The following is a 24,860-nucleotide window of genomic DNA, read 5'->3' as shown; positions in this document are numbered from 1 at the left end:
AACTGCTTCTGGTATCTTAATGTATTTTCTCCTAAACTAGTAGGTCATTGCTGGTTTTATTAAGGAAAAATAAAATACTAAATAGTAATTAAGCTAAAATAAGATATTTCTGAAGGCATAGATGGAAACCTACAAATCTGTGAAAACATCGTAGCTTTTCTCAAGCTGTCTACACAAAGTATAGCAAGGTCTGCACATGCTGACTTGTGTAGAGCAGCACTGAGCAAGTACAGACTGAGAACTACTACACTGTGGCACTAAGTTTCGCATACTTTCCACAGTAACACTTCAAATAACTCAAAACTCACTAAAATATTCTGCTTCAAACTACTGCAGAAGTGAGTTGCAGAAATGTTGTTAGCCAAGTAAAAACCAAAAGCATTCCTTACAGCTTTCAAGTGGTATTCACCATATTTTACCTGCTCAGCCACCCTGTCTCTCTCCAAACTAGTTAACATTTTCTGTCTCAGTGTAGTTTGGTATTTTTCAGTCAGCTGCTTCAGCACTGGTTCATAGGATGCATAATGTGCCTTCAGTCTGTGAACAAGAACAAAAACGATTTCTTAAAGATGAGTTGAATCAAAGATTTATGTCTGTATAACTTTTTCCTCCACGAACAAAAGAATTAAAGTGCCAAAAGGTCAGCACAGAGGAGACAGAAAATGCATTTAGTATGTAACCACCTAACTGGAATACCACAAGAAAACAAATAAAAATGAGTCAGATCAATAAGAGTTATCATAGTTTTGTCATATCCTTTAAAACAATCCATCCAGTCTTGACCTTCTCTTAATCCCTAATAGACATACTGCACATTAATTTTTGTTAACTTCTGTTTTCTTGCAGATGATATTCCATTGGAAGAAAGAACTACAACTATTATCTGAATACCAACTATGTTCCTAATGTGCACAAAACAGGACTAACATGATTTCCTGTTCCTTTCTTCACTCCACATTACATCTAGAATACTTAACCACTTTAATTCTTTGGAACAACTACAAGTAGGATACATAATATCTCAAGAGAAACACAGGACACCAATCTTCAAAAACACTGCATTTTACCAAAAGCTGACACAGAGGATTAGTCAGTGAACAGTGCTCCTCTTGCATTAGTATGTATGGTTGAAGATATAGAACACGTAGTTGCTATTACATGCATTTATTGATAAGAACATTGACAACCCAAATTTCTGTGACTTGTTTAGAGCTGCAGACGTAAGCAACCCCCCAGCGTCTGGGTTTTGATGGTTTGTTTTCTTGTTGGTTTGGGTTTTGTGCTTGTTTGGTTTGGTTTGTTTGATTTTAAAGTGCTGGCACAAACGTGCAAAGAAGAGACTCTAAACTCAACTCTTTACCTGGCCCAGTCATCCTCAAATGGACAATGTAAAAGTTCTATTCAAGGAGTGAAAGAAGTGCAACAGTTAACAGAACTTACAGAATTTCAGAATGACAAAGTTACGGAATTAAATACTTAATTTAACTCCATACCAATGGAATAGATTTGGCCTGTTTGCAACCCAAGCAAGTTACCAAATTTCACATTAAAAGTTCAAGATGCAAAAGGACAGAAAATACCAGCTATGGAAATCACAAATGCCAAGTTTCAGAACTCAGTGCAACACCAGCTACTCTTACAATGCATAAAGGACCTAAACCCAGAATTCACTATATTTTCAAATACTAGAAATAGTATGCATTTATTAATACCACATCACACTATGGAAAATATATATTAAAGTAACATTAGAAAGTGTTTAAGAGACATGTCAGAATGGCCAGAGGGAACTGCTGTTTACCAGGACACTAACTCAACACAGCCACCCTTACTTTAGCACTTCAAATTCCACAATGTTCGCTCATCACCAGGCAACAATTGAAGACATTATCTTTAATGTTACATGTATGGTAATTAAAATAATTTTTTACCTTTTAATGTCACAAATAAGCCTGTCTTTCTCCTGGCTCACTCGCTTATGATGCATTCGATGGAAGTCACGTTCTTTCTGCATTTTTAGGTAAGCCTCCTTTGCTTTGCTTCATGTAAACAAACAAACAAAAAGGTAAGTATTATTCTCCTCCTATTAATTGCTTATCAGTGTATATCGAATACACATAGAATTATTTTCAGACATGCACATGCCTACTGTATCCAAGTTGCAAACTTTTGCCCTGTGGTGGGACACTTGTACTTCAAGTCTTTTTGCTGCCAGCTGGTGTTCAAAACCATGGGTACTCTGCACCATTACCTTTCCTCTGTTCCTTCAGATAGAATCCACAGGGATTCTGGCATTATGGATCTCAGATATCAACCTTACCTTAAGACCAAGGGGCCTTGTGGAAGTACACATTCAAATTACAGGTGATTAGAAAACAATACTCTGTTTTGGGTTTAAAATTCCACATGAAAACCTATTGAAATACTGATTTTTCTGACATCTAGAGTGTGTCCAGCAACATTGTACATGCTAGAAGGACACAGAAGGATAACTGCATCATTGCCTTGCAAATACATGCATTTAGAGAGCTGCTGGAAAAAGAATTTGCTAGAAAAGTTCTCAGCTCTGATCAATCATGTTTGCATTCTGTGTCCCCTGTAACAGCAGGAAAGAAAAAGAATTCAATTCAAAAGTAACTGCAAACATGCTGATAATCTTTTATTCTCTAAGCACACTTTACACACACACACCCTGAGATAATCTGTTCCACTTACACAAAATACTTTGTATATATTCCATACACTTTCTCCTTCCCTTTACTGATATCGGTTTGGCAGGAAAGACTAGCCAATGAATTGTTTAATAGCAAAATATGCTTGCAATTACCTTGCATGGAAATATGTTACTAGTTCTTCACAAAAATAAAGCTCATTTCCTCTCCAATGAGAGTCAAAGAGTTTGGAAAACTATGACAGTGGAATATGTCAAAAAACACAGGTCCAATAAAAAGACCTGTAACTGCCAGTGCATTATATTGAATTGTACAAGTAATTTATGTTTACTACATATGCATTTGCTATATTTATTAACTAAACAAGCTACCATATTTATATATGTACATTTATATAGCAGGAACAGTTAGAAAGACCTGAAGAACAGGACAGTGATTTAATGCCACTATATTTCAGTCAAAGTTGAGAAAAAGCTGGCAGCAAAATAAAAACAGGCAGGGCTGCCTCTGCAGCAACACTGAGAAAAGCTCAAAGGAGCTGTGGGCATCCACACGCTTTGTGTGTGCATGTGCAAAAATACCACTTGTCGTGAAATAGAATAAGTCAGGATGTTGCGATGGGATACAAAGTACAGATTAATGATTCTGCTCAAACTCCTGCAAACAGGGAAACATTTGAGAGGTAAATGAATCAGCGGTCTCAGGACAGTTCTGTGGAACAACTCCATCGTGACACCACTCACAAAATCTGACTTGCTGTAACATCTTGAATACAAAACCTGCCCCTTCAGAGCTAAGCAGATGACTTGTTCTAAGCATAAAAGATATTGCTACAGCCATAGTAAAGCCAATATCCATTTATTTTAGTTAAGATATATGTCAAAGACTGCAGGTCTCTCCATTTAAACATTTCTCAAGCAAGTAGTTTCATAAAAATAGCAGAAGAGGACAGGGTCCAATAAATCCAAGTAGGGATTTTCAAAAAGTGAGTTACATGCCCGGTTTCCACTGAATTTAAGTGGGACTTTATTTTCCAAGATAGTGCAAGTTGTAGCCCTAAAATTTGAATAAAAATAAAGATAGTTTTATAAAACATACTCTCATGCTTTTACTCTATCTACTTTTATAGCATTTTAGCAGTAAGTATGTTAAATGTACCAGGTAATTAAACAGATGTATTTAAATACGGTGCACAATACAAAAACTTCACACTTTTTTCATGGTTTAAGTGGAGAAATACGTGCAGGCATAGTTACATTTCGGTGTAAGAGATCAGCTGAGAATTTTATTGCTGGTGATAGCTGTAACAGTAATAATAAATATGATTTCCAGGATTGCTTTATATTTTGACTGTTACTGTGGCTGTAAACTGGGTATATATTTGTGAGCATGCTTCCAAAAATCAGGACAGAACCATACCTTCAAATGTTTAAACTTCCCAAGTGATGTTTGTGAACTTGGTTATGAAGCTCAGATAGAACGGAAGTTTTGTACAGATTTTATCTACCAAATAAATTCTAAAGTGTTTAAATAACTTACAAATATCCCAGTTCACAGTCTCTGTGATTAACATGACCTTAAACCTGAAATACCATTTTTTTTTTACCTACATGTTTAAAAACAAAGGCAATACAAAAGGTCTGGCCATATGAAAACATCGAAATATATGGGATTCAAGCTATTTAAAAAAAGAACCCAGACAGCCAGAGTTCAATGCTGTTTTGAAATTGCAAACCGTTATTCAACTCATAAGCAGATGTTACTAGAATATTAAATGTTTGAATGACACATATCATCACTGAAGACAAAGAATTAAAATTAACCAGTCTCTTGCTAGAGTTCACAATTTTCAGAGATACTGTTTTCAAATTTTTCTTGCACAGTAGAAAGAAAAACCTAAGCTTCCATTTGAGAAACGTTGCAGCAGATAACATCCTTTACCATTTAATCAGGGCTCAACTGTAGCCTTCGAGATAAAAGGAAGAAAGGGAGTACACTTAAGGTTTACCTTAACTACCACCACACAACAAACCAGTGTAAAATTAGTTTTGACTTCTACCACGATGTCTGCCTTTAAAAGCAATTCAAATAGTAAGGTAATAACTACCACTAGTTTTGGAATAAAATAATTATGGTGTTATTTATTTTAATATACACATTCAGGCATTTTCTTACATTTCAAGATGCCTTCAGACTTCTTAAAAATACACACTCATTGTATACAGGAAGTAAAGCTGATTGTGATTTTCTCTTTAAATAATGAAACATCACAGTGAAATGAAACCAACAGCCTGCAACCTACTCCACTTGCCCACCTGCTTGCCATGTGAGCCGGTAGATACTGTACTAAAATACAATTACAGTTAGCTTCTAGACACTGAATCTCTTCTACTAATTGCTAAACAACATTAAATCAGGAGGTAATTGGTTGGTATCATTTATCCTGGGCCCCCATGCTGCCTAAGTCTCAAATAACTTTTCTGCAAGATGCCTGTCAAGAGCACCAAGCTCAGAAATACCAAACGTGATTAAAAGCTTTCTTCAAATACACATCACAGAACTGTCTCACAAAAACAAAGTCTTCTGATTAATTCACAGAGCAAAAGAGAAACACTGTTTGCTCACAAATCCTTCATTTCTAACCAGTCAAATCAAGATTTCCTCAATGCTCTTAGGTATTCCATTTTCAGAGTAAAATGGTGAATTCTCCCTCACAATACTTGAAAACTCAAATCGTCCTGCAGATAATTTTAGCTTTTGCTGGAATATTTGCTTTTTCATAGCACATGTACTGACTCCTGTTAACAGTCACTACAGTAAATGGATTAAGTATAGATTATGATGATCTGAGTTTATCCAAAAGACACAAAAACACTGTCAACTCTGTATATACACCAGAAATGCTCAATTTTACCCATTATTCCAGAAACAGTGCTGGTTTAATTCATAAATTATTCAAAATAAGCAAAATTAATTTGACAGAAGTGCTGAACTTTTAACAGTAGCATCACTGAAAACTGTGAAAGTCATTTGAAATAAAGAGGTAGAAAAATTATGTAATGACTATTAAAACAAACTAAGTTTCACATCAACATATACTCCTCTCTGATACTAGCAGAAAAACTATGAAAATAAAGCTCTCCCTACACGTGGAAAAAGGAGGACTAAAGTAATAGTGTTTTAAAAAGGCACATGCAGAATAGGTGCAGTATTTAACAACAAATGTAAATGAACAGAATTTAGACCCTTCTAATTTCTGTCATATACAACTCCCTGATATCTCATTGTCTTCTCTGGAATACTGAGCAGGTGATCAATCATTTGTTCACCACTAGCATAACACCATTGCTATTTTAGGTTTCATAAAACACTAGAATGTAAAAAAGCAGGGCACAGGGTCTCTTCAGGGCTTTAATTTTTTTGCAAAGTTCACTGCACAGTATCACAGTATGTTTGGGATTGGAAGGGACCTCAAAAGATCATCTAGTCCAATCCCCCTGCCAGAGAAGGAACGCCTAGGTGAGGTTGCACAGGAACATGTCCAGGCGAGTTTTGAACGTCTCCAGAGCAGGAGACTCCACAAACCCCCTGGGCAGCCTGTTCCAGCGTCTGTCACCCTCACTGAGAAGAAGTTTCTTCTCAGATTTAAGTGGAAACTCTTGTGTTCCAGCTTGATCCCATTACCCCTTGTCCTATCATTGTTTGCCACCGAGAAAAGCCTGGCTCTGTCCTCGTGGCACTCACCCTTTATATATAAACATTAATAAGGTCCCCCCTCAGTCTCCTCTTCTCCAAACTAAAGAGACCCAGCTCCCTCAGCCTTTCCTTATAAGGGAGGAGCTCCACTCCCTTAATCATATTTGTTGCCCTTCATGGGTGTTGGGAGTTTTATTTAACAGATAGCCTGTAGGAACCCAGCATATTGCAATGTCTTTTCTCTCTACTGCTTTCTGCCTCTTACACTTCATTATATTGTTTTTCAGTCTTTCAACTAGGCATCTGATATAAAACATTTTCTGGTACCCTTTAGAGTATATAGATATTCTTATGGGGAAAAACCCAACTCATTCATAACCATAGTGAAATGGTTTTGAGCCTTACATTTGCAACAAGCCCAGGACAACTCCAATGGCATGGCACACCACAGCCTGGCCCTACAACAATCATCTAGTCCAGCTGCCTGACCACTGCAGGGCTGGCCAGCCCTGCCACCAGCTTTGTTGCCCTCCTCTGGATGCATTCAAGGACTGTCACATCCTCCTTCAGTTGCAGGGCCCAGAATAGCACACAGCACTCAAGGTGAGGCTGCACCAACGCTGAATATGGTGGGACATAAAATCAAGTCAATTTGTTCAGATTGCATTGTTATAGCATGTTCTGCTTCACGGAGGGAGGAAAAAAAAAAAAAAAAAAAAGAAAGAAAGAAAAAGAGGTGAATGAAATAAGGAAAAAAAAAAAGGAAAGCCTGTTAAAATTGCTACTGTCAATAATAAATTTCAGGAGGGCTAGATTTTGTCCTCCTTTTACTATGCATTACTGCATCTTACTCTCCGAACTCAAGAGGTAGATACAATCCCTAAATGTCCATTGCCCAAAGAAGCTACAAATGAAAATCAAGGTTTTCTATATGGCACATCTCCCAAAGCAACAGTATATTTAGACTGTACAATATTCGACTTGATTATTAAAGCTGTTTACATAACTATTACTATATGCCAAAATAATTAATTTAAAATGTAATAAATCATTAACATTGAAAATATAGTAATTATTAGCAGCAATTATTACTGAAGATCTGAGTAGCTATTTTTCATATAAAGGAACAATCTAAATGAAAATTAGTATCTTGAGCAACCTTGAGGAAAATCAAAGAGATGGAGTTCACATTTTTTTACAGCTCCATATTTTAAAATTAAGCACTTACAAAATCAAAGTGAGTGCGTGATTAGGTCTCAGGGTAAATTCTCAATGAATGCATGTATGTGCAGACGGACCATTCTTCAGGAAAGGTTATGTTACACGTAGTTCATTATTGCATCTCTCCATTGCATAGGCTAAATTTTTAACTCTCCTGAACAAAGTACAACCCACTTGTAAAATCAGCTGCTACAATGTACATATAAGTATAATCAATGATGGTAATTTACACTGACATACCATTTACCACTAGGGCGGGTCATAGATTTTTTGTAATTCAAGAAATTAGGGTAAGTGTGTACTGACCTTTTTTCCTATGTTAATGTTTTGTGGAATCTGTAATTTATAGTACTGCATTTTAACACATAATGCACAAAGCCATTTATTTTCTAGTTCTACATATTATACTCCTATGATTCTTTGTAGTAATTTGTTGTGATTACTGGAAATTGAAAGCTATTTTCTATAGTCCAGTAAATACAAGTAGAAGAAATTAAGATTTAAGTTTCTCATAAAGCTCAGAGAAAATTGAAATTTAATTACAAATGTCACTTAGAAGCAAAAATATGCACAGTCAGCATAACAAACAGGAACTTATTATTTCTATTAAGTACTTCCATTTACTTTATCTGGCCATTTACTACCATATATCAAAGTTTCATTAAAAACAAATAACATACTCTGCAGCAAGTTTATAGCTTTCCAAATCTTTCTTCAAAAGCATATTCTCAGCCTCAAGTTGCTGGTTGCGGGTATACACAGTTGGAACCAATTCAATATCTTTAGCTGTGAACACACCTCTCTGTATGAGTTCATACCTAGTAGAAAATAAACAGAGAAATATTTTATTCCATGATTCCTTTATCTCACTTCACTCAAGTCTCCCTTCTCATGTTAATGTTTACCTAAACTGGAATCACAAAGACATTTATAATCTTGTTACCAATTAACAGTACTACCCTAACACACTGCATTCTACTTTACTGCTTTTCATTCTAAAGGGTATTATTGTTCATAATATTCAAAAGACATGTCCTGTATAACATGGTACTCAATTTAAACAACTGTTCCTTCCCTTACTTTCTTCTAAATAGCTTAAATAAAAGAGAACAAAATATTATTGTTGAAATAACATTGGTATATACTCACAGTCCTTTTTATCTCATATGCTCAAATACACACAAGATTATTTTTTTCAGGACTCAAATAAGATGACAAAGCTGTGGATAACCTGAATTAATAATTCTATGAGCTATCTTCAGTATAGAATACAGAGCTCACCAGGGGAAATTTCCTCATTCTTTCATGTTTACTTTTGTTGCTCTCTCCATGTTTAATTATATTTACTTATTTTACCAGGCCCCAAGAAAACACAATTCCACAATGTAGAAGCCTGCATACTGCTTTAGCTAAGCACACAAACTAACTTGCATTTTGAGAAGTAAAAGGGAATCTGGAGCATCATGTAATGCTGTGTAGCAACCTAGACAAAGTCTATTCAGTCTCCTATCTTTGAGGACTATCTGTCTTTCGGTAGGTTGGCAATAAAAGCTAAGAATACTCTAACAGGCAGTTAAAAGGACATAAGCATTGGCACTATTCATTTTAGGTTTAATTTAAAGGCATTTATATACAACTTAAAGTACCTAAGTATCTTCTATACAATAAAAAAGTGTGGTGATATTTCAAAGGATTTCAAAAAACTAAATTTGAGCCAAAAAATGTGGCTGTCACCATACAAAATATATACTTCTGCAGGATCGTGGCTGTTCAGGGAACAATTCTAAGTTACCAGTATTTGTTGAAGCATTTCAAAGAACATTGAGATTCAAGTCTACATATACAAGTGTAAGATGCTTCTGTGCAAACATTGCAGAGGTGATTCCAGAATCAAGAACATGTTTGTATGAAACATCTATTTCTCCATTTGCTTCTGTCCCAGAAGACAGAAAAGCAAGATCTTCAGTTGGTACAAACTTTTATAGACTCACTGAAGACAAATACATTGTACACTACTGTAGCCATATTAGTCAGCATACGTTCAATGGAGCTATAAATCATTTCTATCATAAATACTACAGGCCCACAATCATCTTCCCTGCTGATCTTAACTACAACTGGAAGATGTTCTGGGTGTGAACTCATTAGAAGGAATAATATGAACATTATTTGCCTTTTCAATAGAAAAAAATATATTGAATATGTGCATTTTTTTCCAAGTAATAAAAATCATGAGAAGAACAGCAGTCATTAGAGATAAAAATACTATTTCCTGCGCTTGGACACAAGCAGCAGATTTGAAAGCTGAAGACAGTAAGCACAGCATTCCTAGATCAATAGAACATGTTGCAGAAACAGAGTGTTTTTAGAGTAAGGGGTTCTTACTTGAGAAGCAAATATTACTTAACATTGTCCAAAAAAAATAAGGGGAACATTAGAAAAGTCTTATGTTCAAATGGCTTCCTATTGGCAGCTACTACTCTGCATTCTTTGAATATTTCTAGTAATTCTCATCCCTATAAATTAAGCTGTCGTTCACACCCCCCACCAGCAGATGAAAGGTTTTTGTAAACTGAACATGTCCAAAGCAAAATTTATTCTACCATTGCTTCATTTTTTAAGCAAATGAGACTTGCAACAAGCTTTAACACCAAGAAAGAAGCTTAGTCTATTTTTTTCCACCCCACACCCAAATAAACATTGGCTGATGAGCAGGTACAATTCCTATTGGAAATATGGAAGACAAAGGCACTTCTCATCGCAAGTGATCAAAACTCTACATACTTCTTTATTTGCCAACAAAATTTCTCCACTAAATGCCTTCGCTGCACCTCATGAAAACCATCAAATTCCTGCACAGAGACTCAGACACAAATAACTGAAGAACTCCAGCAGAGCTAAGAATTCCGAAAGAATTTTAATGAAACACAATTAATGCCTATAAATTCACTATGCCCTTGTCTAAGAACACTTGAAAAAAAAAAAATGAAGCATTTTGTGTATGTAGTAGAAATGGAAGAGAAAACCACAAAACAAAATTGTATTGTGAAATCCCATTATCTTTCACCAACCTAATCCCCGAAAACTTACAGAAGTCCCGCAAACCTAGCTGACTGCCAAATAGCTATTGTTCTCACTTCTTTCCATTACAGAAGGGAACCACAATGCAAATTAAATTTAGTTCCATAGCACACACAAACATTTTGCTAAGCTTTTCAGAATAACCACATTATTATTCCTGAATCACTATTTAAAGTTAACCAAGAATTTGAAAACTTAAGGAACATATGGTCAACTATGATTTTATGATCAAAGCCAAGTGCAGACTGACTAAAATTTATATATCATTACTATATACATTGCAATAAATTCAGATTTCCAAGAGCTCTAAAGGATCAGGTTGCAGGGACGCCCTCCAACAAAGACATGTAGCTCAGGATAATCTTTTACCAAGGGATAAATCACCTAGAGGGATTAAAATTTCTAGTTCTAGCTTTTACAAGAAATTCTTCCTGATAACTATTGTTCCAGTTGATAACATCTTCAATAGTTTCAGCAGAAGGCTGAGACAGACATAAGCCCAGAAAAATAAAGCACATTTTTCCCCTGGTGTACTCCTCCAATCTGTTATGGCATATAAGTAGAAAACTTATGTTATCATGTTATGCTGGTTATACAAGCAAGAAAGTAGGTATGTCCACGTGGCTTTTTTCAAATCAAACTTGATGTTACTTTACTTGTGTTCTGAGCCAGTTCTAATCCCAAAACTGAATCTGTTTTATTGTGATGCTGTCCTGGAACTGCTAACCCCTGTTTCTCTCAGGATTTACGGATGCAGAAGTACAACATACATTAATGTGACAATATGATTCCCAGGCCAAACAGAACACAGAACAGAGGAAACTTAGGTTTGCTTGAAATAAGCAGATTGTTTCCACTATCTTCATGGAGTTGTGACATGGAGGATCACAACCTATATTCATTTTCTTCATTCTGCAAGGAGGAACTTTTTTGTAATGAGTCTACCATTATACTCAGAGAAGACATAGTAGGTTTGTTCCATGTGCTGTTATGCACAACCCAGACAATCTTTGCAAGGCATACACAAGACAGACATAGCTTTTAACCTTGCTTGGTCACAAATGTTTTTTCATAATTTTAACCACAAACAGAAAAGAATTTTCAAATCATGTTTCCACAACTAGTCTGCAGCTCTTCTCCTCACAAGCTGAAACACTGCCAGGTCTCTAGGAAGACTTGGAGATTACCAGCCCAACGAGTGCACTAACTAATCACAGCAATAGCTCCATGCATATCTGTGAACAGCAAATGATTCATCTGGTCATCAGGCTGGCAACGTGCTGCCAGCAGCAGTGAACTTACTGGGATTAGGAGGTATAGACTATCAGATGCATGAATTTACAGTTGATCAGCCCTTGCACTTCATGCTCCAAAGCTGTCAACCCAGTGTCTTTAATAAGCAACAAAAGCCCTATAATGTCTTCTATATCAAATGAATAGAAAATTTAATGGTAAATTAGATATTCTAAAAATAATTTAAGCCTAATTTTACATTCCTTAAACTACAAGAGGAAGAAAAAGTATATGTGCAAAAAATCTACATGAGTAAAAAAAACTCACTACAAGTGTGATAAAATTATTCATTGCATTATAGAAAAATAGTGGGTTTGGCTTGAAATAAAACAATCATGACATTTTATACAGCTGGATAGAACAACAGAATGTTTTCTCAAACTCTGAAATAAACACATAATTTGGTCCAATTTAAGTGACCTTTAGATCTCAGACAGACAATTATTTCAAAGCAAGGCTTTTGATAAATTTTCTCAGCGATAATTAATTTCTCATTTTAAATTCCATTAGTACTTGATCACCACAGCATGAGAGCGAGTGTCATCGCCATACATAATGAGGAACCTGAGTACACTAATCTGCTCTCACTTTCATTAATATTGTAAATTATCTATTTCAAGCCACCATGAAACATTTTGAAATAAGGTATTACTGCAGCAAAAGTCTCAATACAGTCAGATTAGATCCTGACATGCTGAGCTCATTTGTAATGTTAGTGAAATTAAAATATTACTTATAGAGAAAAATTATATGTATACACCTAAGGATTTACAAGATAGAGCCTGCTAAAACCCCTTCTTGTCCCGTTAAAGAGCAATTTGAATCTTGCCATTGATATAAATTCAGACTAAGTGCTTCAAAGAAAGCTGCAGTGTCATAAAAAGGTCACTATTTATGTCTGTCTAGTATTCATTATCATTTTCCATAAATACTGCTAAACTCCTTCAAACTTCATGCTATTCATACCAGTTCTGCTGGAAAAGAATACAGAACTATAGTGTTCCTTCTCTAATGAATCAGTTAAGTCATATTGTTATGCTATCAAAAACCAGATCATTATTAATTTCAAATGCAACAGCTGATTGGTGAGCTCAATGCTAATAAGGCCACAGCGTTGCAAACAACAGCAACAATTTCTTCATTAGAGACTATTTCCAATAAAATTGAAAAGCTTCAAGGCTTTTGTAGGAAAAAAAGATGGTCCTAACTTTTCAAATTTACTTATTTTCAAATTAAACCATTTCAAAAACCTTATTAACAATTCTGAGAACCTCTGATGTGTGAAGACTGACTACAGGATAATTCAGAGAAGTGTTTCCACTTCTCAGAACCTTTCCAATGTAAATTGCAGATTCAAAGCAACCTTTAACTGGGAGTATTTCAATAAAACTTGATGACAAGCAGTCTTGCTCCCAAAATAATTAAGCTCTCCTATTCAGCTTTTCAGCACTCCTAGCACATCATTCTCAATCAGTATTAAAAGAAGTAGCCACCATGCAGCATTCCATATATGAAAAAAGGAGTGGAGAAAGGGGAATATTTATACAAAGCTATATTTTTAAACTTTGCGAGAAGTATGGACAAAGTCTCTGCAGTTTATAAAAGCTGGGGAAAAGATAGCAACAGCTCAAGAGTTTACTTATCTGATTGCTAAATAAAATTTAAAGAAGAAAAAAAAACAGACTAACCAACCATATTATTTTGACTGATATACTGAAAATTACCAAGTGTCAAAAATCATGACTATTCTACTTAAAAAAAAAAAGGTATCTATGAAAAATGTCCAAAAATACCCAAATAAGTAAGGAGAAAATACTATACCATACTACAAAATATGGAGTTTAAGCAGGCATCTGGGTTCTGGAAAGAAGAAAATAGAGCCACATGATTTCTCAGCACTGCTGAAACAAAATGCTCGTCACTTTGCATTGGACTTATTTGATCCAATGGTGACTTCTGCACTGCAGCTGGTTTCTAGTTTTCGTTGGTAGCCAGTGGAGAGCAAAATACACTTGAAAAAATATAACGGAATTAATTTTATCCTAAAGGAGATGGAATGAGTTGCATCCTGAAAATGAGTATTTCCCTCCATTCGTCATATAAGAGGCCTCAGGTCATGAATTCAGGCTTGTAAATATCTAAAGAGGTGAAACGCATACAGTCCTTTCAAAGGTACCTATTTTGGAGATCCCCGAAGTCAGCTTTATTGGAAGTCTGTCCTTAAAACAATAGTTCATATCCTCATTCTCAACATGAATATATTTTTTTGGTACAACACTATGTATTTACAAATTACTTGTAGTCAGGAGAGTTTTCTAGAAATATATCCTGAAATACTGGAAATATTTGAATCCTAAGCATCTATTTCCTAATTCTAAAAGTAACATTGTCACTTAAAATATTTTACCATTCAGTTTGGAAGCAGTCAAGGGTTCTGGACATTCCCATTCTGACCAGGAAATTGCAGAAGAAGTCATCCATTGCTTCAGGTATCTCAGACACTGATTTGTCAGAAGTCAGAACTGATTGCAAAGCCTGAAATTAAAATTTGACAATTGTTATTAAACCTACAAGAGAAATGTAATTATCATACCTTCTGTTTCTGAAGTCACAGATCTACTGGAGAACAGCTGAATGTTTCCCTTGCCTTTACTGACCAGCTGTGTAATCACTGATCCTTCTAATGTCAAGTTCTGTGAAAATTTATAGAGAAATAACTCTAAAAATTATCTGATTTAAACACGTATTCTGAACCTGATGTAATCTGATACGGACTTAAAACTATTTAAAATGACAGATGACTTTCTGTCACTGACCAGAGAACAAGTGTTACTTCTCATAGTCCTGCACCTTTCAGCAACCTTCAAAACAACTGATGAGAAAAATCAGTACTTCAACTAATGAAAAAGGCAAAAGTCCAAGGTGATAGTAAAAAGGCTTATATTCTTTTTCTAACGACGCACACAATGGAGTGACTGACAGAACTGCATCTCCATCATTAGATATCTCAGGAAGTCTCACGAAGATCAGTTCTCTCTTCTCAACATCCATATGCAGACACTGAGTGAAGCTGCCAGACAAGTGTTAGCAGAAGACAGATGGTGCACTGAGGCTTCCTTAGCAGCTCCTCCAGTGCCATCCAGATAGACAGTTATTAAGATAAGATCAGCTCATGGGTCAGGCACAGTTGTCAAAAGCAGAATCAAAACAAATCAGAGCAATGCCACAACAGAGGAGAAGAAAAAACTACAACAACACAACAACAAAAAAACCCACAAAACCAAAAAAAACATACACAACACAAACAACAGAAAAACAACCACCAAAAAAAAAAAACCACCTTTCACAGTTTTCTTCTGCAATGCAAATTTCTTACCTTCACGCAACCCCATTCAGCCCCCTCAGTGCATAGCTCTGTTAGGTTCTCCTAGAGAGATTTTAAGATGCAAAACGTGTTTGAAGATAACCAGATGAGACACTGCCACGACTTCGCAGCCAAAGAGATGGCCTTAATTCATTCAGACTTGAAATGGATTACAGTGGCTTGACATCGCTAAATGTGAAGCTCTCAGCATTCAGGAACTCCACCACAACAAGGTACTACACATGCCTCTCCTCCCGGTGAGAGGACTACAGTACAAATCTGGGCCTGACAAGTACCGTGTAGTGTGCTCTTGAAAGAAACTCTGACTCTATGATAATGTGAGCTACATATTATTAAAAGAATACCACTGTAAAGAAGTGAAGCAACTTAAATACATACCTACATTCTTCATTTCAATACTAGCAAGACTGAATAAAATTCCAGTGAGAAATTTGTCAAGACACACTGAAGCCTGTGACTGAAAATTATTTACTCCATCATTTTAAAAAATAATCTATAGGCCAGGGATTTTTGATAACTCCATCCATTTATGGCTTATTCATGTCCTTAGTGGGAACTCTGTCAATGTAACTGCATAAGTTACCTGAAGATAAAGGCATTTCTCTTGCTAAAATAAAAACACACAGCATTCCCTATACTGGGAAAAAAAAAAAATCTCATAGCCACTTTGTATTATACAGAAAAAGTTGTGTTTAATCCAAGCAACCCAGAAAGAATTGTGCATGTACAATCAGGGCCATGTAGCACTGTATTATGAATAATACAATATACCAAGTGCAATGCAATATTTAGCACATTTTCCTTACTAGAGAATACAGTACATCAGACAGGTCTGTTTTCTAATTGTGGTAATAAAAGAACCAAAGAGTACATCTGCAGACATGCAGCTGCATTCCTTCCTTCTTTTCTTTCTTTATTCTAAGTGAGGCAAATGTCTAATATTGCTTGTAGTTTCCCAAACACATTGATAAAGGCAGTCTTCAGAAGACACGACACCGCTTGATTGCCTTAAGAAATGGAAATATGATAGGAATTCATTTCACTCAAGCAGAAGATAATTTATTAGCTAGATACTAGCACCGAAAATCATTTCAGGAACCAAAGCTCCATCAGGGAACAACATAAGACAACATGAACGCAGTCTAACAGGCACAGGATTGGAACAAAGCCTCAGGAAACCAGAATTAAATTTCTATCTCTTCTGCAGACTGAGTGACACTAGGCTAACAACTTCCTTTAATTTTATCTTAGCTTTGGATGACTACTCAGAATGGTATAACGCTAATTTTTTGTATATATTTACCTATTTAGTAATGAGAACAGACAAGCCATTCATATGATGCAAACAGACACACTACAGAAGCTGTATAGACAAAAACTACTGACCATTACATCAAAACAAACTAAATATTTGCTTTGCTGAATATTAGTCAAATATTTATTTTTCAGTTACAATCTTAAAACATTTGAGCACAAGGAATGTAAATATGCACAGTAAAATAAAATAATTGCTATGAGCTTAACCTTAAGGACTTCAACTCACAAAAATGTCTGTCCTATGAAGGAAGATTAATGCTAAACTAAAAAACTACAAAAGGGAATTCACAGATTTTTAATGTTATCAAACAAATTAAAAATTAAACCTACATAAAATATAAGGTCAATTAAGGGCATTATGACTTCAGAGTATCATTTAGGATATTAAGAAAATAAAGATCCTGGAATGGAAATGTAATAGCTGTAACTAGTAAAGAAAGTATATCAGTCAGCTTTCTTTTGTGTGTGTGGCTTTTCAGAAATTCTGTATCCCGTCACCTGCATTTAAAAATAATTCATATTACTTTACCGTGTCTCAAAACAAGGAGAACAGAAAAAAATTATGAGTTGCAACTGCAAAGGACAAGCAATGACCAGAACAGGAACAGCAGGCTGAATCACTGTTATCCAAAGTATGTGTTGCCCAGCACAGCTGTATTTTGAGTCAGCTGCCATTTCACCACCAGACTAGTGGGCAATGGTAATTGGAGATTAGACCTCCATCACCTTCCTTTCCCTGTTAGGATCCAAACAAAAACATGAACTGTAACTGCTGAGCAAGCTTCAAACTCCTTAAAGACTGGCAGTTTCACCACACATATGTGGAGATCCATAAGGAAATAAAACATGTCTCAATATCCCTGTAGAAACAATCTTAATTCCTACACACCAATTGTTTTTAAAGGTGAATCTCATTTGCTTATGTTTGCTGCTCTTCACTTAGTATGTAGTGCTAATTACTTTGGAAGGAAGTTTGACAATAAGCATTTTTCTTAGATTTTCCTAGTTTTACTTGACATTTTTAACAGAGCATGAAAATCCATAGTTACTCAGTTTAGAAACTGTGGATATTTATGGTATCTACATTTGACAAATCATTTAAATATTTGTGGGTACTCACTTTATCTGTGCCTTCTCTATATAATTCATTTAACAAAAAGATTTGCATCTGGTATTGAAACACAATCTTTAACACACAATTAGGTATACAAGCTACTATGAACAGCAAATACACAAAATCACTGAAAACAGTTTAGCACAGAGTAGCTATTCCAGGATATAGTTGTTACCTAATTTAACCTATTTTAGCCAATATTAGAAGCTAATAATTGAAAAAGTGTACCAATTATTTATTAAGTGGAGATAGCCTTCTACTGTGCCAAGAGTATGGATATTGATTCATTATTAATTAACAGGAAACAGTGCTTCTAACTTAAGTCACCAAAAGCATTTACAGCAGCACTTGTTTTTTTCCAGTGAATTAACATCAAACAATCTCGTTGCTGAGCCTTGCAAAACATACAGTAAATTGTTATGAAAGCTGTCTAGGAACTAGCAAATGTATTAAAACAGTTTTCTATTCATGTCTTCCAGTCTAAAGCCTGAAAATATTATTTCAGTTGCAGAATCATTGAAAAAATGAAGCCTCCAAATAATAAGCCAAGCAGCAAGAAGGCAGGCATCTATTAGCACAAGCACGAAATCAAAAAGAATCTGTGTTTACTCACACACATTCTTTTGTTGTAAGACAAGGTAACACTTTCTCCAGTTTGGTTAGATGGAATAGATATTAGTATGTTTCCTACCACTCAAATTTCAACCAACAAAGAGATAAAAGATTATTTAATTATAGCACTCAAAAGATCATTAAACTAAAAATATGTTTCCTTGTTTCACTTGTTATTTGAATGTCAAGTTACACACTTAAATGGACACAACTTCAGCTACCCCTGAGGAACATTAAGAATTTCCACCACTTGTTTAACATAAGCATCTTCAGTTCTAAAAACTTCTGCCATCTTTCTCTTAATTTTCAGGAATATTCAGTTTCAGAACACATAAGACTGCGGTATTGTCAGTTTTCATTCAAAGTTTGATCTAAAATACAAAGTGATCCACTGATATGCACTAATGCAGAAGAAATTGCACATTTCCTCCATTTTCATGTTAAGAACCATTCACATCATTTTATCTTTTCATTATTAATCATTTGGTTTTGCAAAACAAAGACTATGATAGCTTACCGATGATGCTATAAGATAGTGGTGATATAAGAAACAGCAGGAAAAGCACTTTCCATTACTTTGTTATAAGCAAGTAACTTTAGGTAAACCATATTTTGGAAAATGCCATATAATAATCCAATTGTTTAACTCTGAACTATTACATGACTGTTTTGAAATCAAACTGTAAATGTAAGAAGTGTCAAAAACTACTAAAAACTAACAGTGTGGTTTATAATTTCATTAATATTTTGATTTAACATAGTGATTTAACATTGATTGTGATTAACATTGATTTAACATATAACATCCCACTCTATTTTCAATATACAAACACTCTTTTTCAGCAAAGTATTCAAGCACAAGCTTCTGTGGGTACGCAGTTTCTTTCACGTGTCAGGGATCACACACTTATTCCATCTACTCAGATAAAGAAACCCTGAAGTACTGATATATTTTAAAAACAATATATTTTAAAGAATCTATCCATATATTTGTTACAGTCATTTGCAGTAAAAGCTTGTTTATGGAATAGAAAATGAACAAGAGTTAAAGCAAGATGAAATACAGGAAACCTAAGTTGCCTTTTTCTCTGTGGCATATACTCACCTCGTACACTTCTAAAAAAATAAGAAATGTTTTTTGCACAAATATTTCAAAATTAAAATAAATTATGATGTGTAGATTTTATGCCACTAATGCCAACTGAACTACAGACAGAGTCTTAATGTTTAGGAAGTTCTTACTAAAATTCGAGCATCTTCAGCCTGCTCTTGAATAGTCTGCAAAGCCTTTGCCAGATCCTCCTCATCTTCCTGAAGACTAAATTCATCATCTGCTGAAACCTAAACAAAATGATTTAAAGTTAGGTATCGGCATATTTTATACATATTTCCACTCCCAAGACAACTGCTGAAAATAATCCCATTCTTGTTAAAATAGTATTTTGCTATATTTAAGTAGAATTTCTATTATTGAAACATTAATTATAAATAAGTTGAAACATCTAAATAAACTATCTTTTAAAAAGTATTTAACATTTAAATAAAAGTAAAATGTAACAAATCAACAGACACTAGAACTTCTATTCAAAACATGCACAGCATCATCACACTTTATAAGAGGAGATTTGTGTCATTTCTCCTAGGACATTTTTGTGTCTGATAAAGTAAAAGAAAGAAACATGAACATTCTACCACATATACCAGATTATCAATTTAGTAAATTACCTCTTCATACTGAGAGTCATCTTTAGAGTCATCTGTTATGGTAAGTTCTGCAGATTTTGTTAAGTCTGAAACAGCTGATGTATGTAATGAGTTCCAACTACCTATACATCTGATGCCACCACCTTAGCCCTTGCTCTTTATAACACAAGAACATGACACACTTTCAAGGCTTCTTTCAGCCTTTAGGTGAAAAAAATGTACACAGATTCAGAGTTTTCACAGCAGCTTCAAACATCATTAAAATTTGCCTCAGACATGCCAAAGCTCAAAGTCAAGCACTGTTCTAACTAAATTCTGCTCTCAATCATCAGTTTTCAAAGGGGTCCTACTGTACCAAGACTTCCACCAACTTTATGCTTCTAAGCATAACTAACTTCATGCTCTCAGAGAACTGCATTTTTTATCAAATTCAGAGGTATGAGTTCAAACACAAACATCTGAGATCAAACACTGAACACCAAAGGACCATTTACTGAAGCTGATACAAATACCTTAATAATTACAACACAGTTACAATAAAAAGGAACTTTCATAATGTGAAAAAAAATCATTTGGAAATTATCTACAGCTCCTTCAAATACTTTACAGTCAAACATTTCATTAAAAACAACTACCAATGGTATAAAATGCAACACAAATATACTTTTTTTTCATGCACTAGCCTCACAGCCCATTAAAGTATAACAGAAGTGTTTTTAGCAAGATGCTCTGTTGACAGTTTCCCTAGGAAACCAGTTAGCCTACAAATGACCCACATAAACAAGCCAGAAATTAACATCTGAAGAAAAGAAACACTGGCAATTCAGTACTCCACACATGCCAGATTTAAAGAAAAATACATTATTTTCAAGCTTTACATCACATTTACCAAATCTGAATTATCCTCCAAAAAAAAAACAAACAGGCCTTTTGCTGCAGTTCTCACAGTACAATATATATGTGAAACTACCATCCGCATTCTAGACACCAGCATCACATCAAGAAAACCATCAGTTAAATTGCTACCATCTAGAAAGCTAACAGCTGAAGATCATGTCCCAAAAAAGGATAACCACCATTCATTTTTCATAGATGTTAGGTTTGAGACAAAAGTTTGAGATATGTCATTTTCTCTTCTAAAGAACAAAAAAAATCACACACCACCCTCCAAAAAAAGAGGGAAGTCAGAGTGAATAAAGGCATAACTTTCAGTAACCAAGTCAAAGCATGATTGTGTACCTTCAACTTTCCTGCTACACTACATACTTACTATAAAAATTGTATATGTAAATAGGCATAAGCGCTTCTTAAAAATCCTCCATCTAGGCTTAGAACATAAAGGCAAAAGCCTGCCATACACACACCTCCAAATTCACTTCCCAAACTACTACATCACAGCCTGCAGGTGTGGAACACAAGACTAGAATTTAAGTGACCACCTCTGCATCTCAAATTTTGCTCTCTGCAAAAGCATGATTTTTCTGTTCTTACTGATTCTGGAACACTGAGTTCCAAAACCTGACCTATGCAGAAACTCACCTCAAAAGAAAAAAAATTACTATGCTTTCTTTCATAAGGAAGGAACACCCAAACTATTAGATTTAACAGGCCTAAACCTGCTCTCTATCAGAGCAAGAATAAACCTGGTTTAACTCTTCCAAAAACTTCAACACAAGGGCAAAGAACTTGTGAGGTTCAATGAATGCACCTGTTCTCAGCAGGGTACTCCAAGACCATATGTGGGTTCACCAAGATAAGCAAAGAGAGCAGAGATGAAAATAGCTCATGTTGAGACATGACTTTCAGGAGCTGACACAACAGATTTCAGATAACCATCGGGTATCAGGCTGGTGTTCAACCATACAGCAGAAACATTTTAGTCCTTCCATCAGTCTCTCACTACGTTCTAACGAAACACATCTTAATTACTGGACTTCACACCTTCAGCTGACAGAAAAGTTCATCTGAACTGCTGATTACATTTAAAAAAGGGAACAACAGCAAAGCGCCAGTGCAAAGCAGGAGAAATAGGGTTCCTCTATTGTTTGAAAATGCAAGAAGGATGCTTGCAGCAGGCAGGTCAAGAGAAGAGACACAGTAAAACTGACTAGTCACAGTAATGTTCTAAAAGCCCCCTTTTTTTAGTTAAATTAAGATATCCTAGCACTAAGTAGCTGACTACACATGCTCTCTTTAAAGAATGAGACTTGAAAAAACAGTGGTGTTTGTATAGCGTGAATACTTGTGTACAACATTTTCAGTATGAAGCAAGGGATGTTTTCTTTATCTATGCAGTAAGTATGTACAAACTAAACATCTGCATACTTCTCTGGAACCCCTAAGCCTCTTCTTTACTTCATTGCACAGGATTTATCTACTTAAAATTAAAGTACATTTAAATACTCTACCCAGTAATTTTTCACAACATGTTTAGTGATCTGACCAGTGGCTATTTTTTCTAAAGCTACCTTTTCTATGATCCTTCCCCACTACCTCAAACTACTTCTTTCTGCATCTATCAAATCCTTCAATGCAAATACAAGCATCACAGCAGCATACCCTTCATCAGTAAAACACTTGCAAACACTAGGTTTTTCCTGAATTTTCTACTGACCTGACTGTCCTTGCAATCTGGTCTAAACTAATGTGTCATTGTAAATACTGTGCACAGATTAAAACATTACTTTAAAAATGATGTGTTTTGTTTGGTTTTCAAGTTGGGTTTGGTTTTGGGTTTTTTTGGTGTGTGTGTTTTTGTTTTTTTTTTTTTTTTTCCAAAAGCCACAGACAGGCGCCCAATGAAAGAAAGTAATACAATTTTAAAACTACTGTATTTCTGCAACAAACACTGCGTCAATTACTGTAACATAGTTCTGACGCAGTGCTCTGTTCTAAGCACACCACAGTGTGAAAACAGCTGTGTAGTTTCAGGAAGGTAGAAATTGAGGCACAAGCTCAGTGAGGCAAATCTTACACTTTTTTTTAGTATTGCTTTTATAGTGGTGATATAGCAAGGCAAGAAAAACCAAGGTACTGGTAGGGCCTAACACTTAAGATACGATTATTTAGCCTCTAAAACAAAGCTTGCAAGATTTTGATTTGGCAGCTCACAGCTACAAAAGACAGAGCTAGTCTGACCTAGTGACAAAAGAGAATTTCTATCATCTAACCAAAAATTACTCACTTAAAAGCCATAAACTAACATAATTTGGTACAGCTCAATCTTGAAAAGAATTAACTCTTTGCTTGTTTTCACCTCTGAAAGCCACAGCAAATAAAACTATGTCTAGATTATTTTCTCAAACTCAGTACTAAACAAACCCAGGAATATCTGGCCAGTTACTCTGTGTGACAGGCACCAGGAAACTGAAGGAGCATCTTTTACAGGACTGTGACTCTAAATAACAAATCTTGTCACTGCTCCATAAATATTTTGCAAAAGATATTTTGCATTTACTGATAGACAACTAACACAAGTGAGAAGAGTCATGTCAGAATTTTGACTCTTGCTTAGGCTGCCCCATCCGCAGGGGAGGGTAAAAAATGATCCCGCTTTTCCTAAGGATCACTCAGTGCCTGTTACCATTAGCAATGAAAACAAACATCTCATTCAAGTGAGCAAGACCCTACTGTACCCGCGGGAAAATAAATAAATAAATAAAGTAAAACCAAATCTCGCATAATGGCCCTTTCTAGGCTCCTGGGGCAATAACGCACAGAAAGCAGCAGCAAAGTAGCAGACTTCTTTTGGCTTTTTCCTCTTGCTAGTGAAACAACTTCGCAACCGGCGGGTCTCCTGCCCCAGCCCCAGCCAGCCCTGCCTGAGCCCCCCGAGCCGCCGCCGGGGTCCCCCAGCCCGGGGCAGGAGCAGCGCCCGGGGCAGGAGCGCTGAAGGGACCGGCTTGCCCGCGCCGCTCACCCCGAGACCGTGACCGTGGGGACGCGGGGTGTGCCCGCAGCCCCCGCCCCGGGCCAGGAGGAAGCAAACACTCCGGGAAGGATACTGTCCAGGTAGCCGGAGGCCGCCGAGCTCGCCGCGTCCTCCATGGCCGCTGCCTCCCGCCGTTGCCAGGGGCGGCGCCCGCCCTGCTCCCCGCCGAGCGGCTGCCGTGGGAACAGACGCTCCCGGCGGCCGTTTAATTCGGTTTAGGCTAATTTAGCGTTACTCACACTTCACTTTCTTCCCCTCGGTGAGTGCTGCCTGTAGGTCAAGGCGAAGCTTCTCACTCATTTTGGCAGCGAGGGGGCGGCCCCAGCCGGGACAGTTGGGGGCACGAAGGGGTTTCCGGAGGTTTCCAGGGCGGTCGGCGGCAAAGCCTCCGTGTCCTCTCAGGGTCCCCCCCGCTGTCTCCTGCGACCTTCCCGAGCAGGGTACATCACCTTTCCTTAAATAGAGGGAAAACATCAGGACAAAGGCAAAAAAAAACTGCTTCAGTCACACAAGAGGGGACTAATTCCTGAAACAGGTGTTTGCAGGATCACCTGAGCTCTGCCCTGTGGGACCGGTTGCTTCAATTAAGTTCCTGCAGCATGTTCCAGTGTAATTAACAGCAGGATTTTTCCCAGGCAAAAGTCTGGGAGAGAAACATACTATACCATGTACATTTGTGGAGAGTACATGTTATGGCTCTTAGGAGTTTGAGATAAGGCTGCAGGATTCAATAGAAAATTTTCTGTTCCTTTTTTTAAAAAAAATTTAAATAAGCTTAGAGATATCAGCACTAAATTTCCATTGAGTTAATAGGCTTTGCACACAATAGGAGTT

The 24,860-nt window shown here is 36.2% G+C and overlaps 1 protein-coding gene across 10 annotated transcripts in view; it reads right to left on the bottom strand.

The window, feature by feature from the left end:
• The window catches only part of LOC102091186 (sperm-associated antigen 16 protein), a 53,630-nt gene extending 29,131 nt beyond the window's left edge, over nt 1-24,499 (bottom strand). The window contains exons 1-8 of one of the 10 annotated variants that reach the window (XR_010473740.1): nt 24,100-24,498; nt 20,117-20,163; nt 19,634-19,732; nt 15,340-15,390; nt 14,371-14,498; nt 8,270-8,407; nt 1,932-2,039; nt 420-537 (exon numbers count right to left, since the gene is read on the bottom strand). Coding sequence is in view for 4 of the 10 variants with exons in the window: in XM_065069081.1 (XP_064925153.1) it covers nt 420-537; nt 1,932-2,039; nt 8,270-8,407; nt 14,371-14,498; nt 15,340-15,390; nt 19,634-19,732; nt 20,117-20,163; nt 24,100-24,142 (732 nt within the window). In the remaining 6 variants the exon portion in view is untranslated. Of the gene's footprint in view, nt 1-419; nt 538-1,931; nt 2,040-8,269; nt 8,408-14,370; nt 14,499-15,339; nt 15,391-19,633; nt 19,733-20,116; nt 20,164-24,099 lie in introns of all 10 variants that reach the window. The other 9 variants (XR_010473739.1, XR_010473735.1, XM_065069081.1 and 6 more) reach the window with 9 other exon arrangements.
• Nucleotides 24,500-24,860: the final 361 nt, after the last annotated feature.

This window comes from Columba livia, chromosome 7, assembly GCF_036013475.1.
Source record: "Columba livia isolate bColLiv1 breed racing homer chromosome 7, bColLiv1.pat.W.v2, whole genome shotgun sequence".
Taxonomy (NCBI): Eukaryota; Metazoa; Chordata; class Aves; order Columbiformes; family Columbidae; genus Columba; species Columba livia.
The sequence above is the reverse complement of the archived record's forward strand: the minus strand, read 5'-3'. Positions and strand labels throughout refer to the sequence as shown.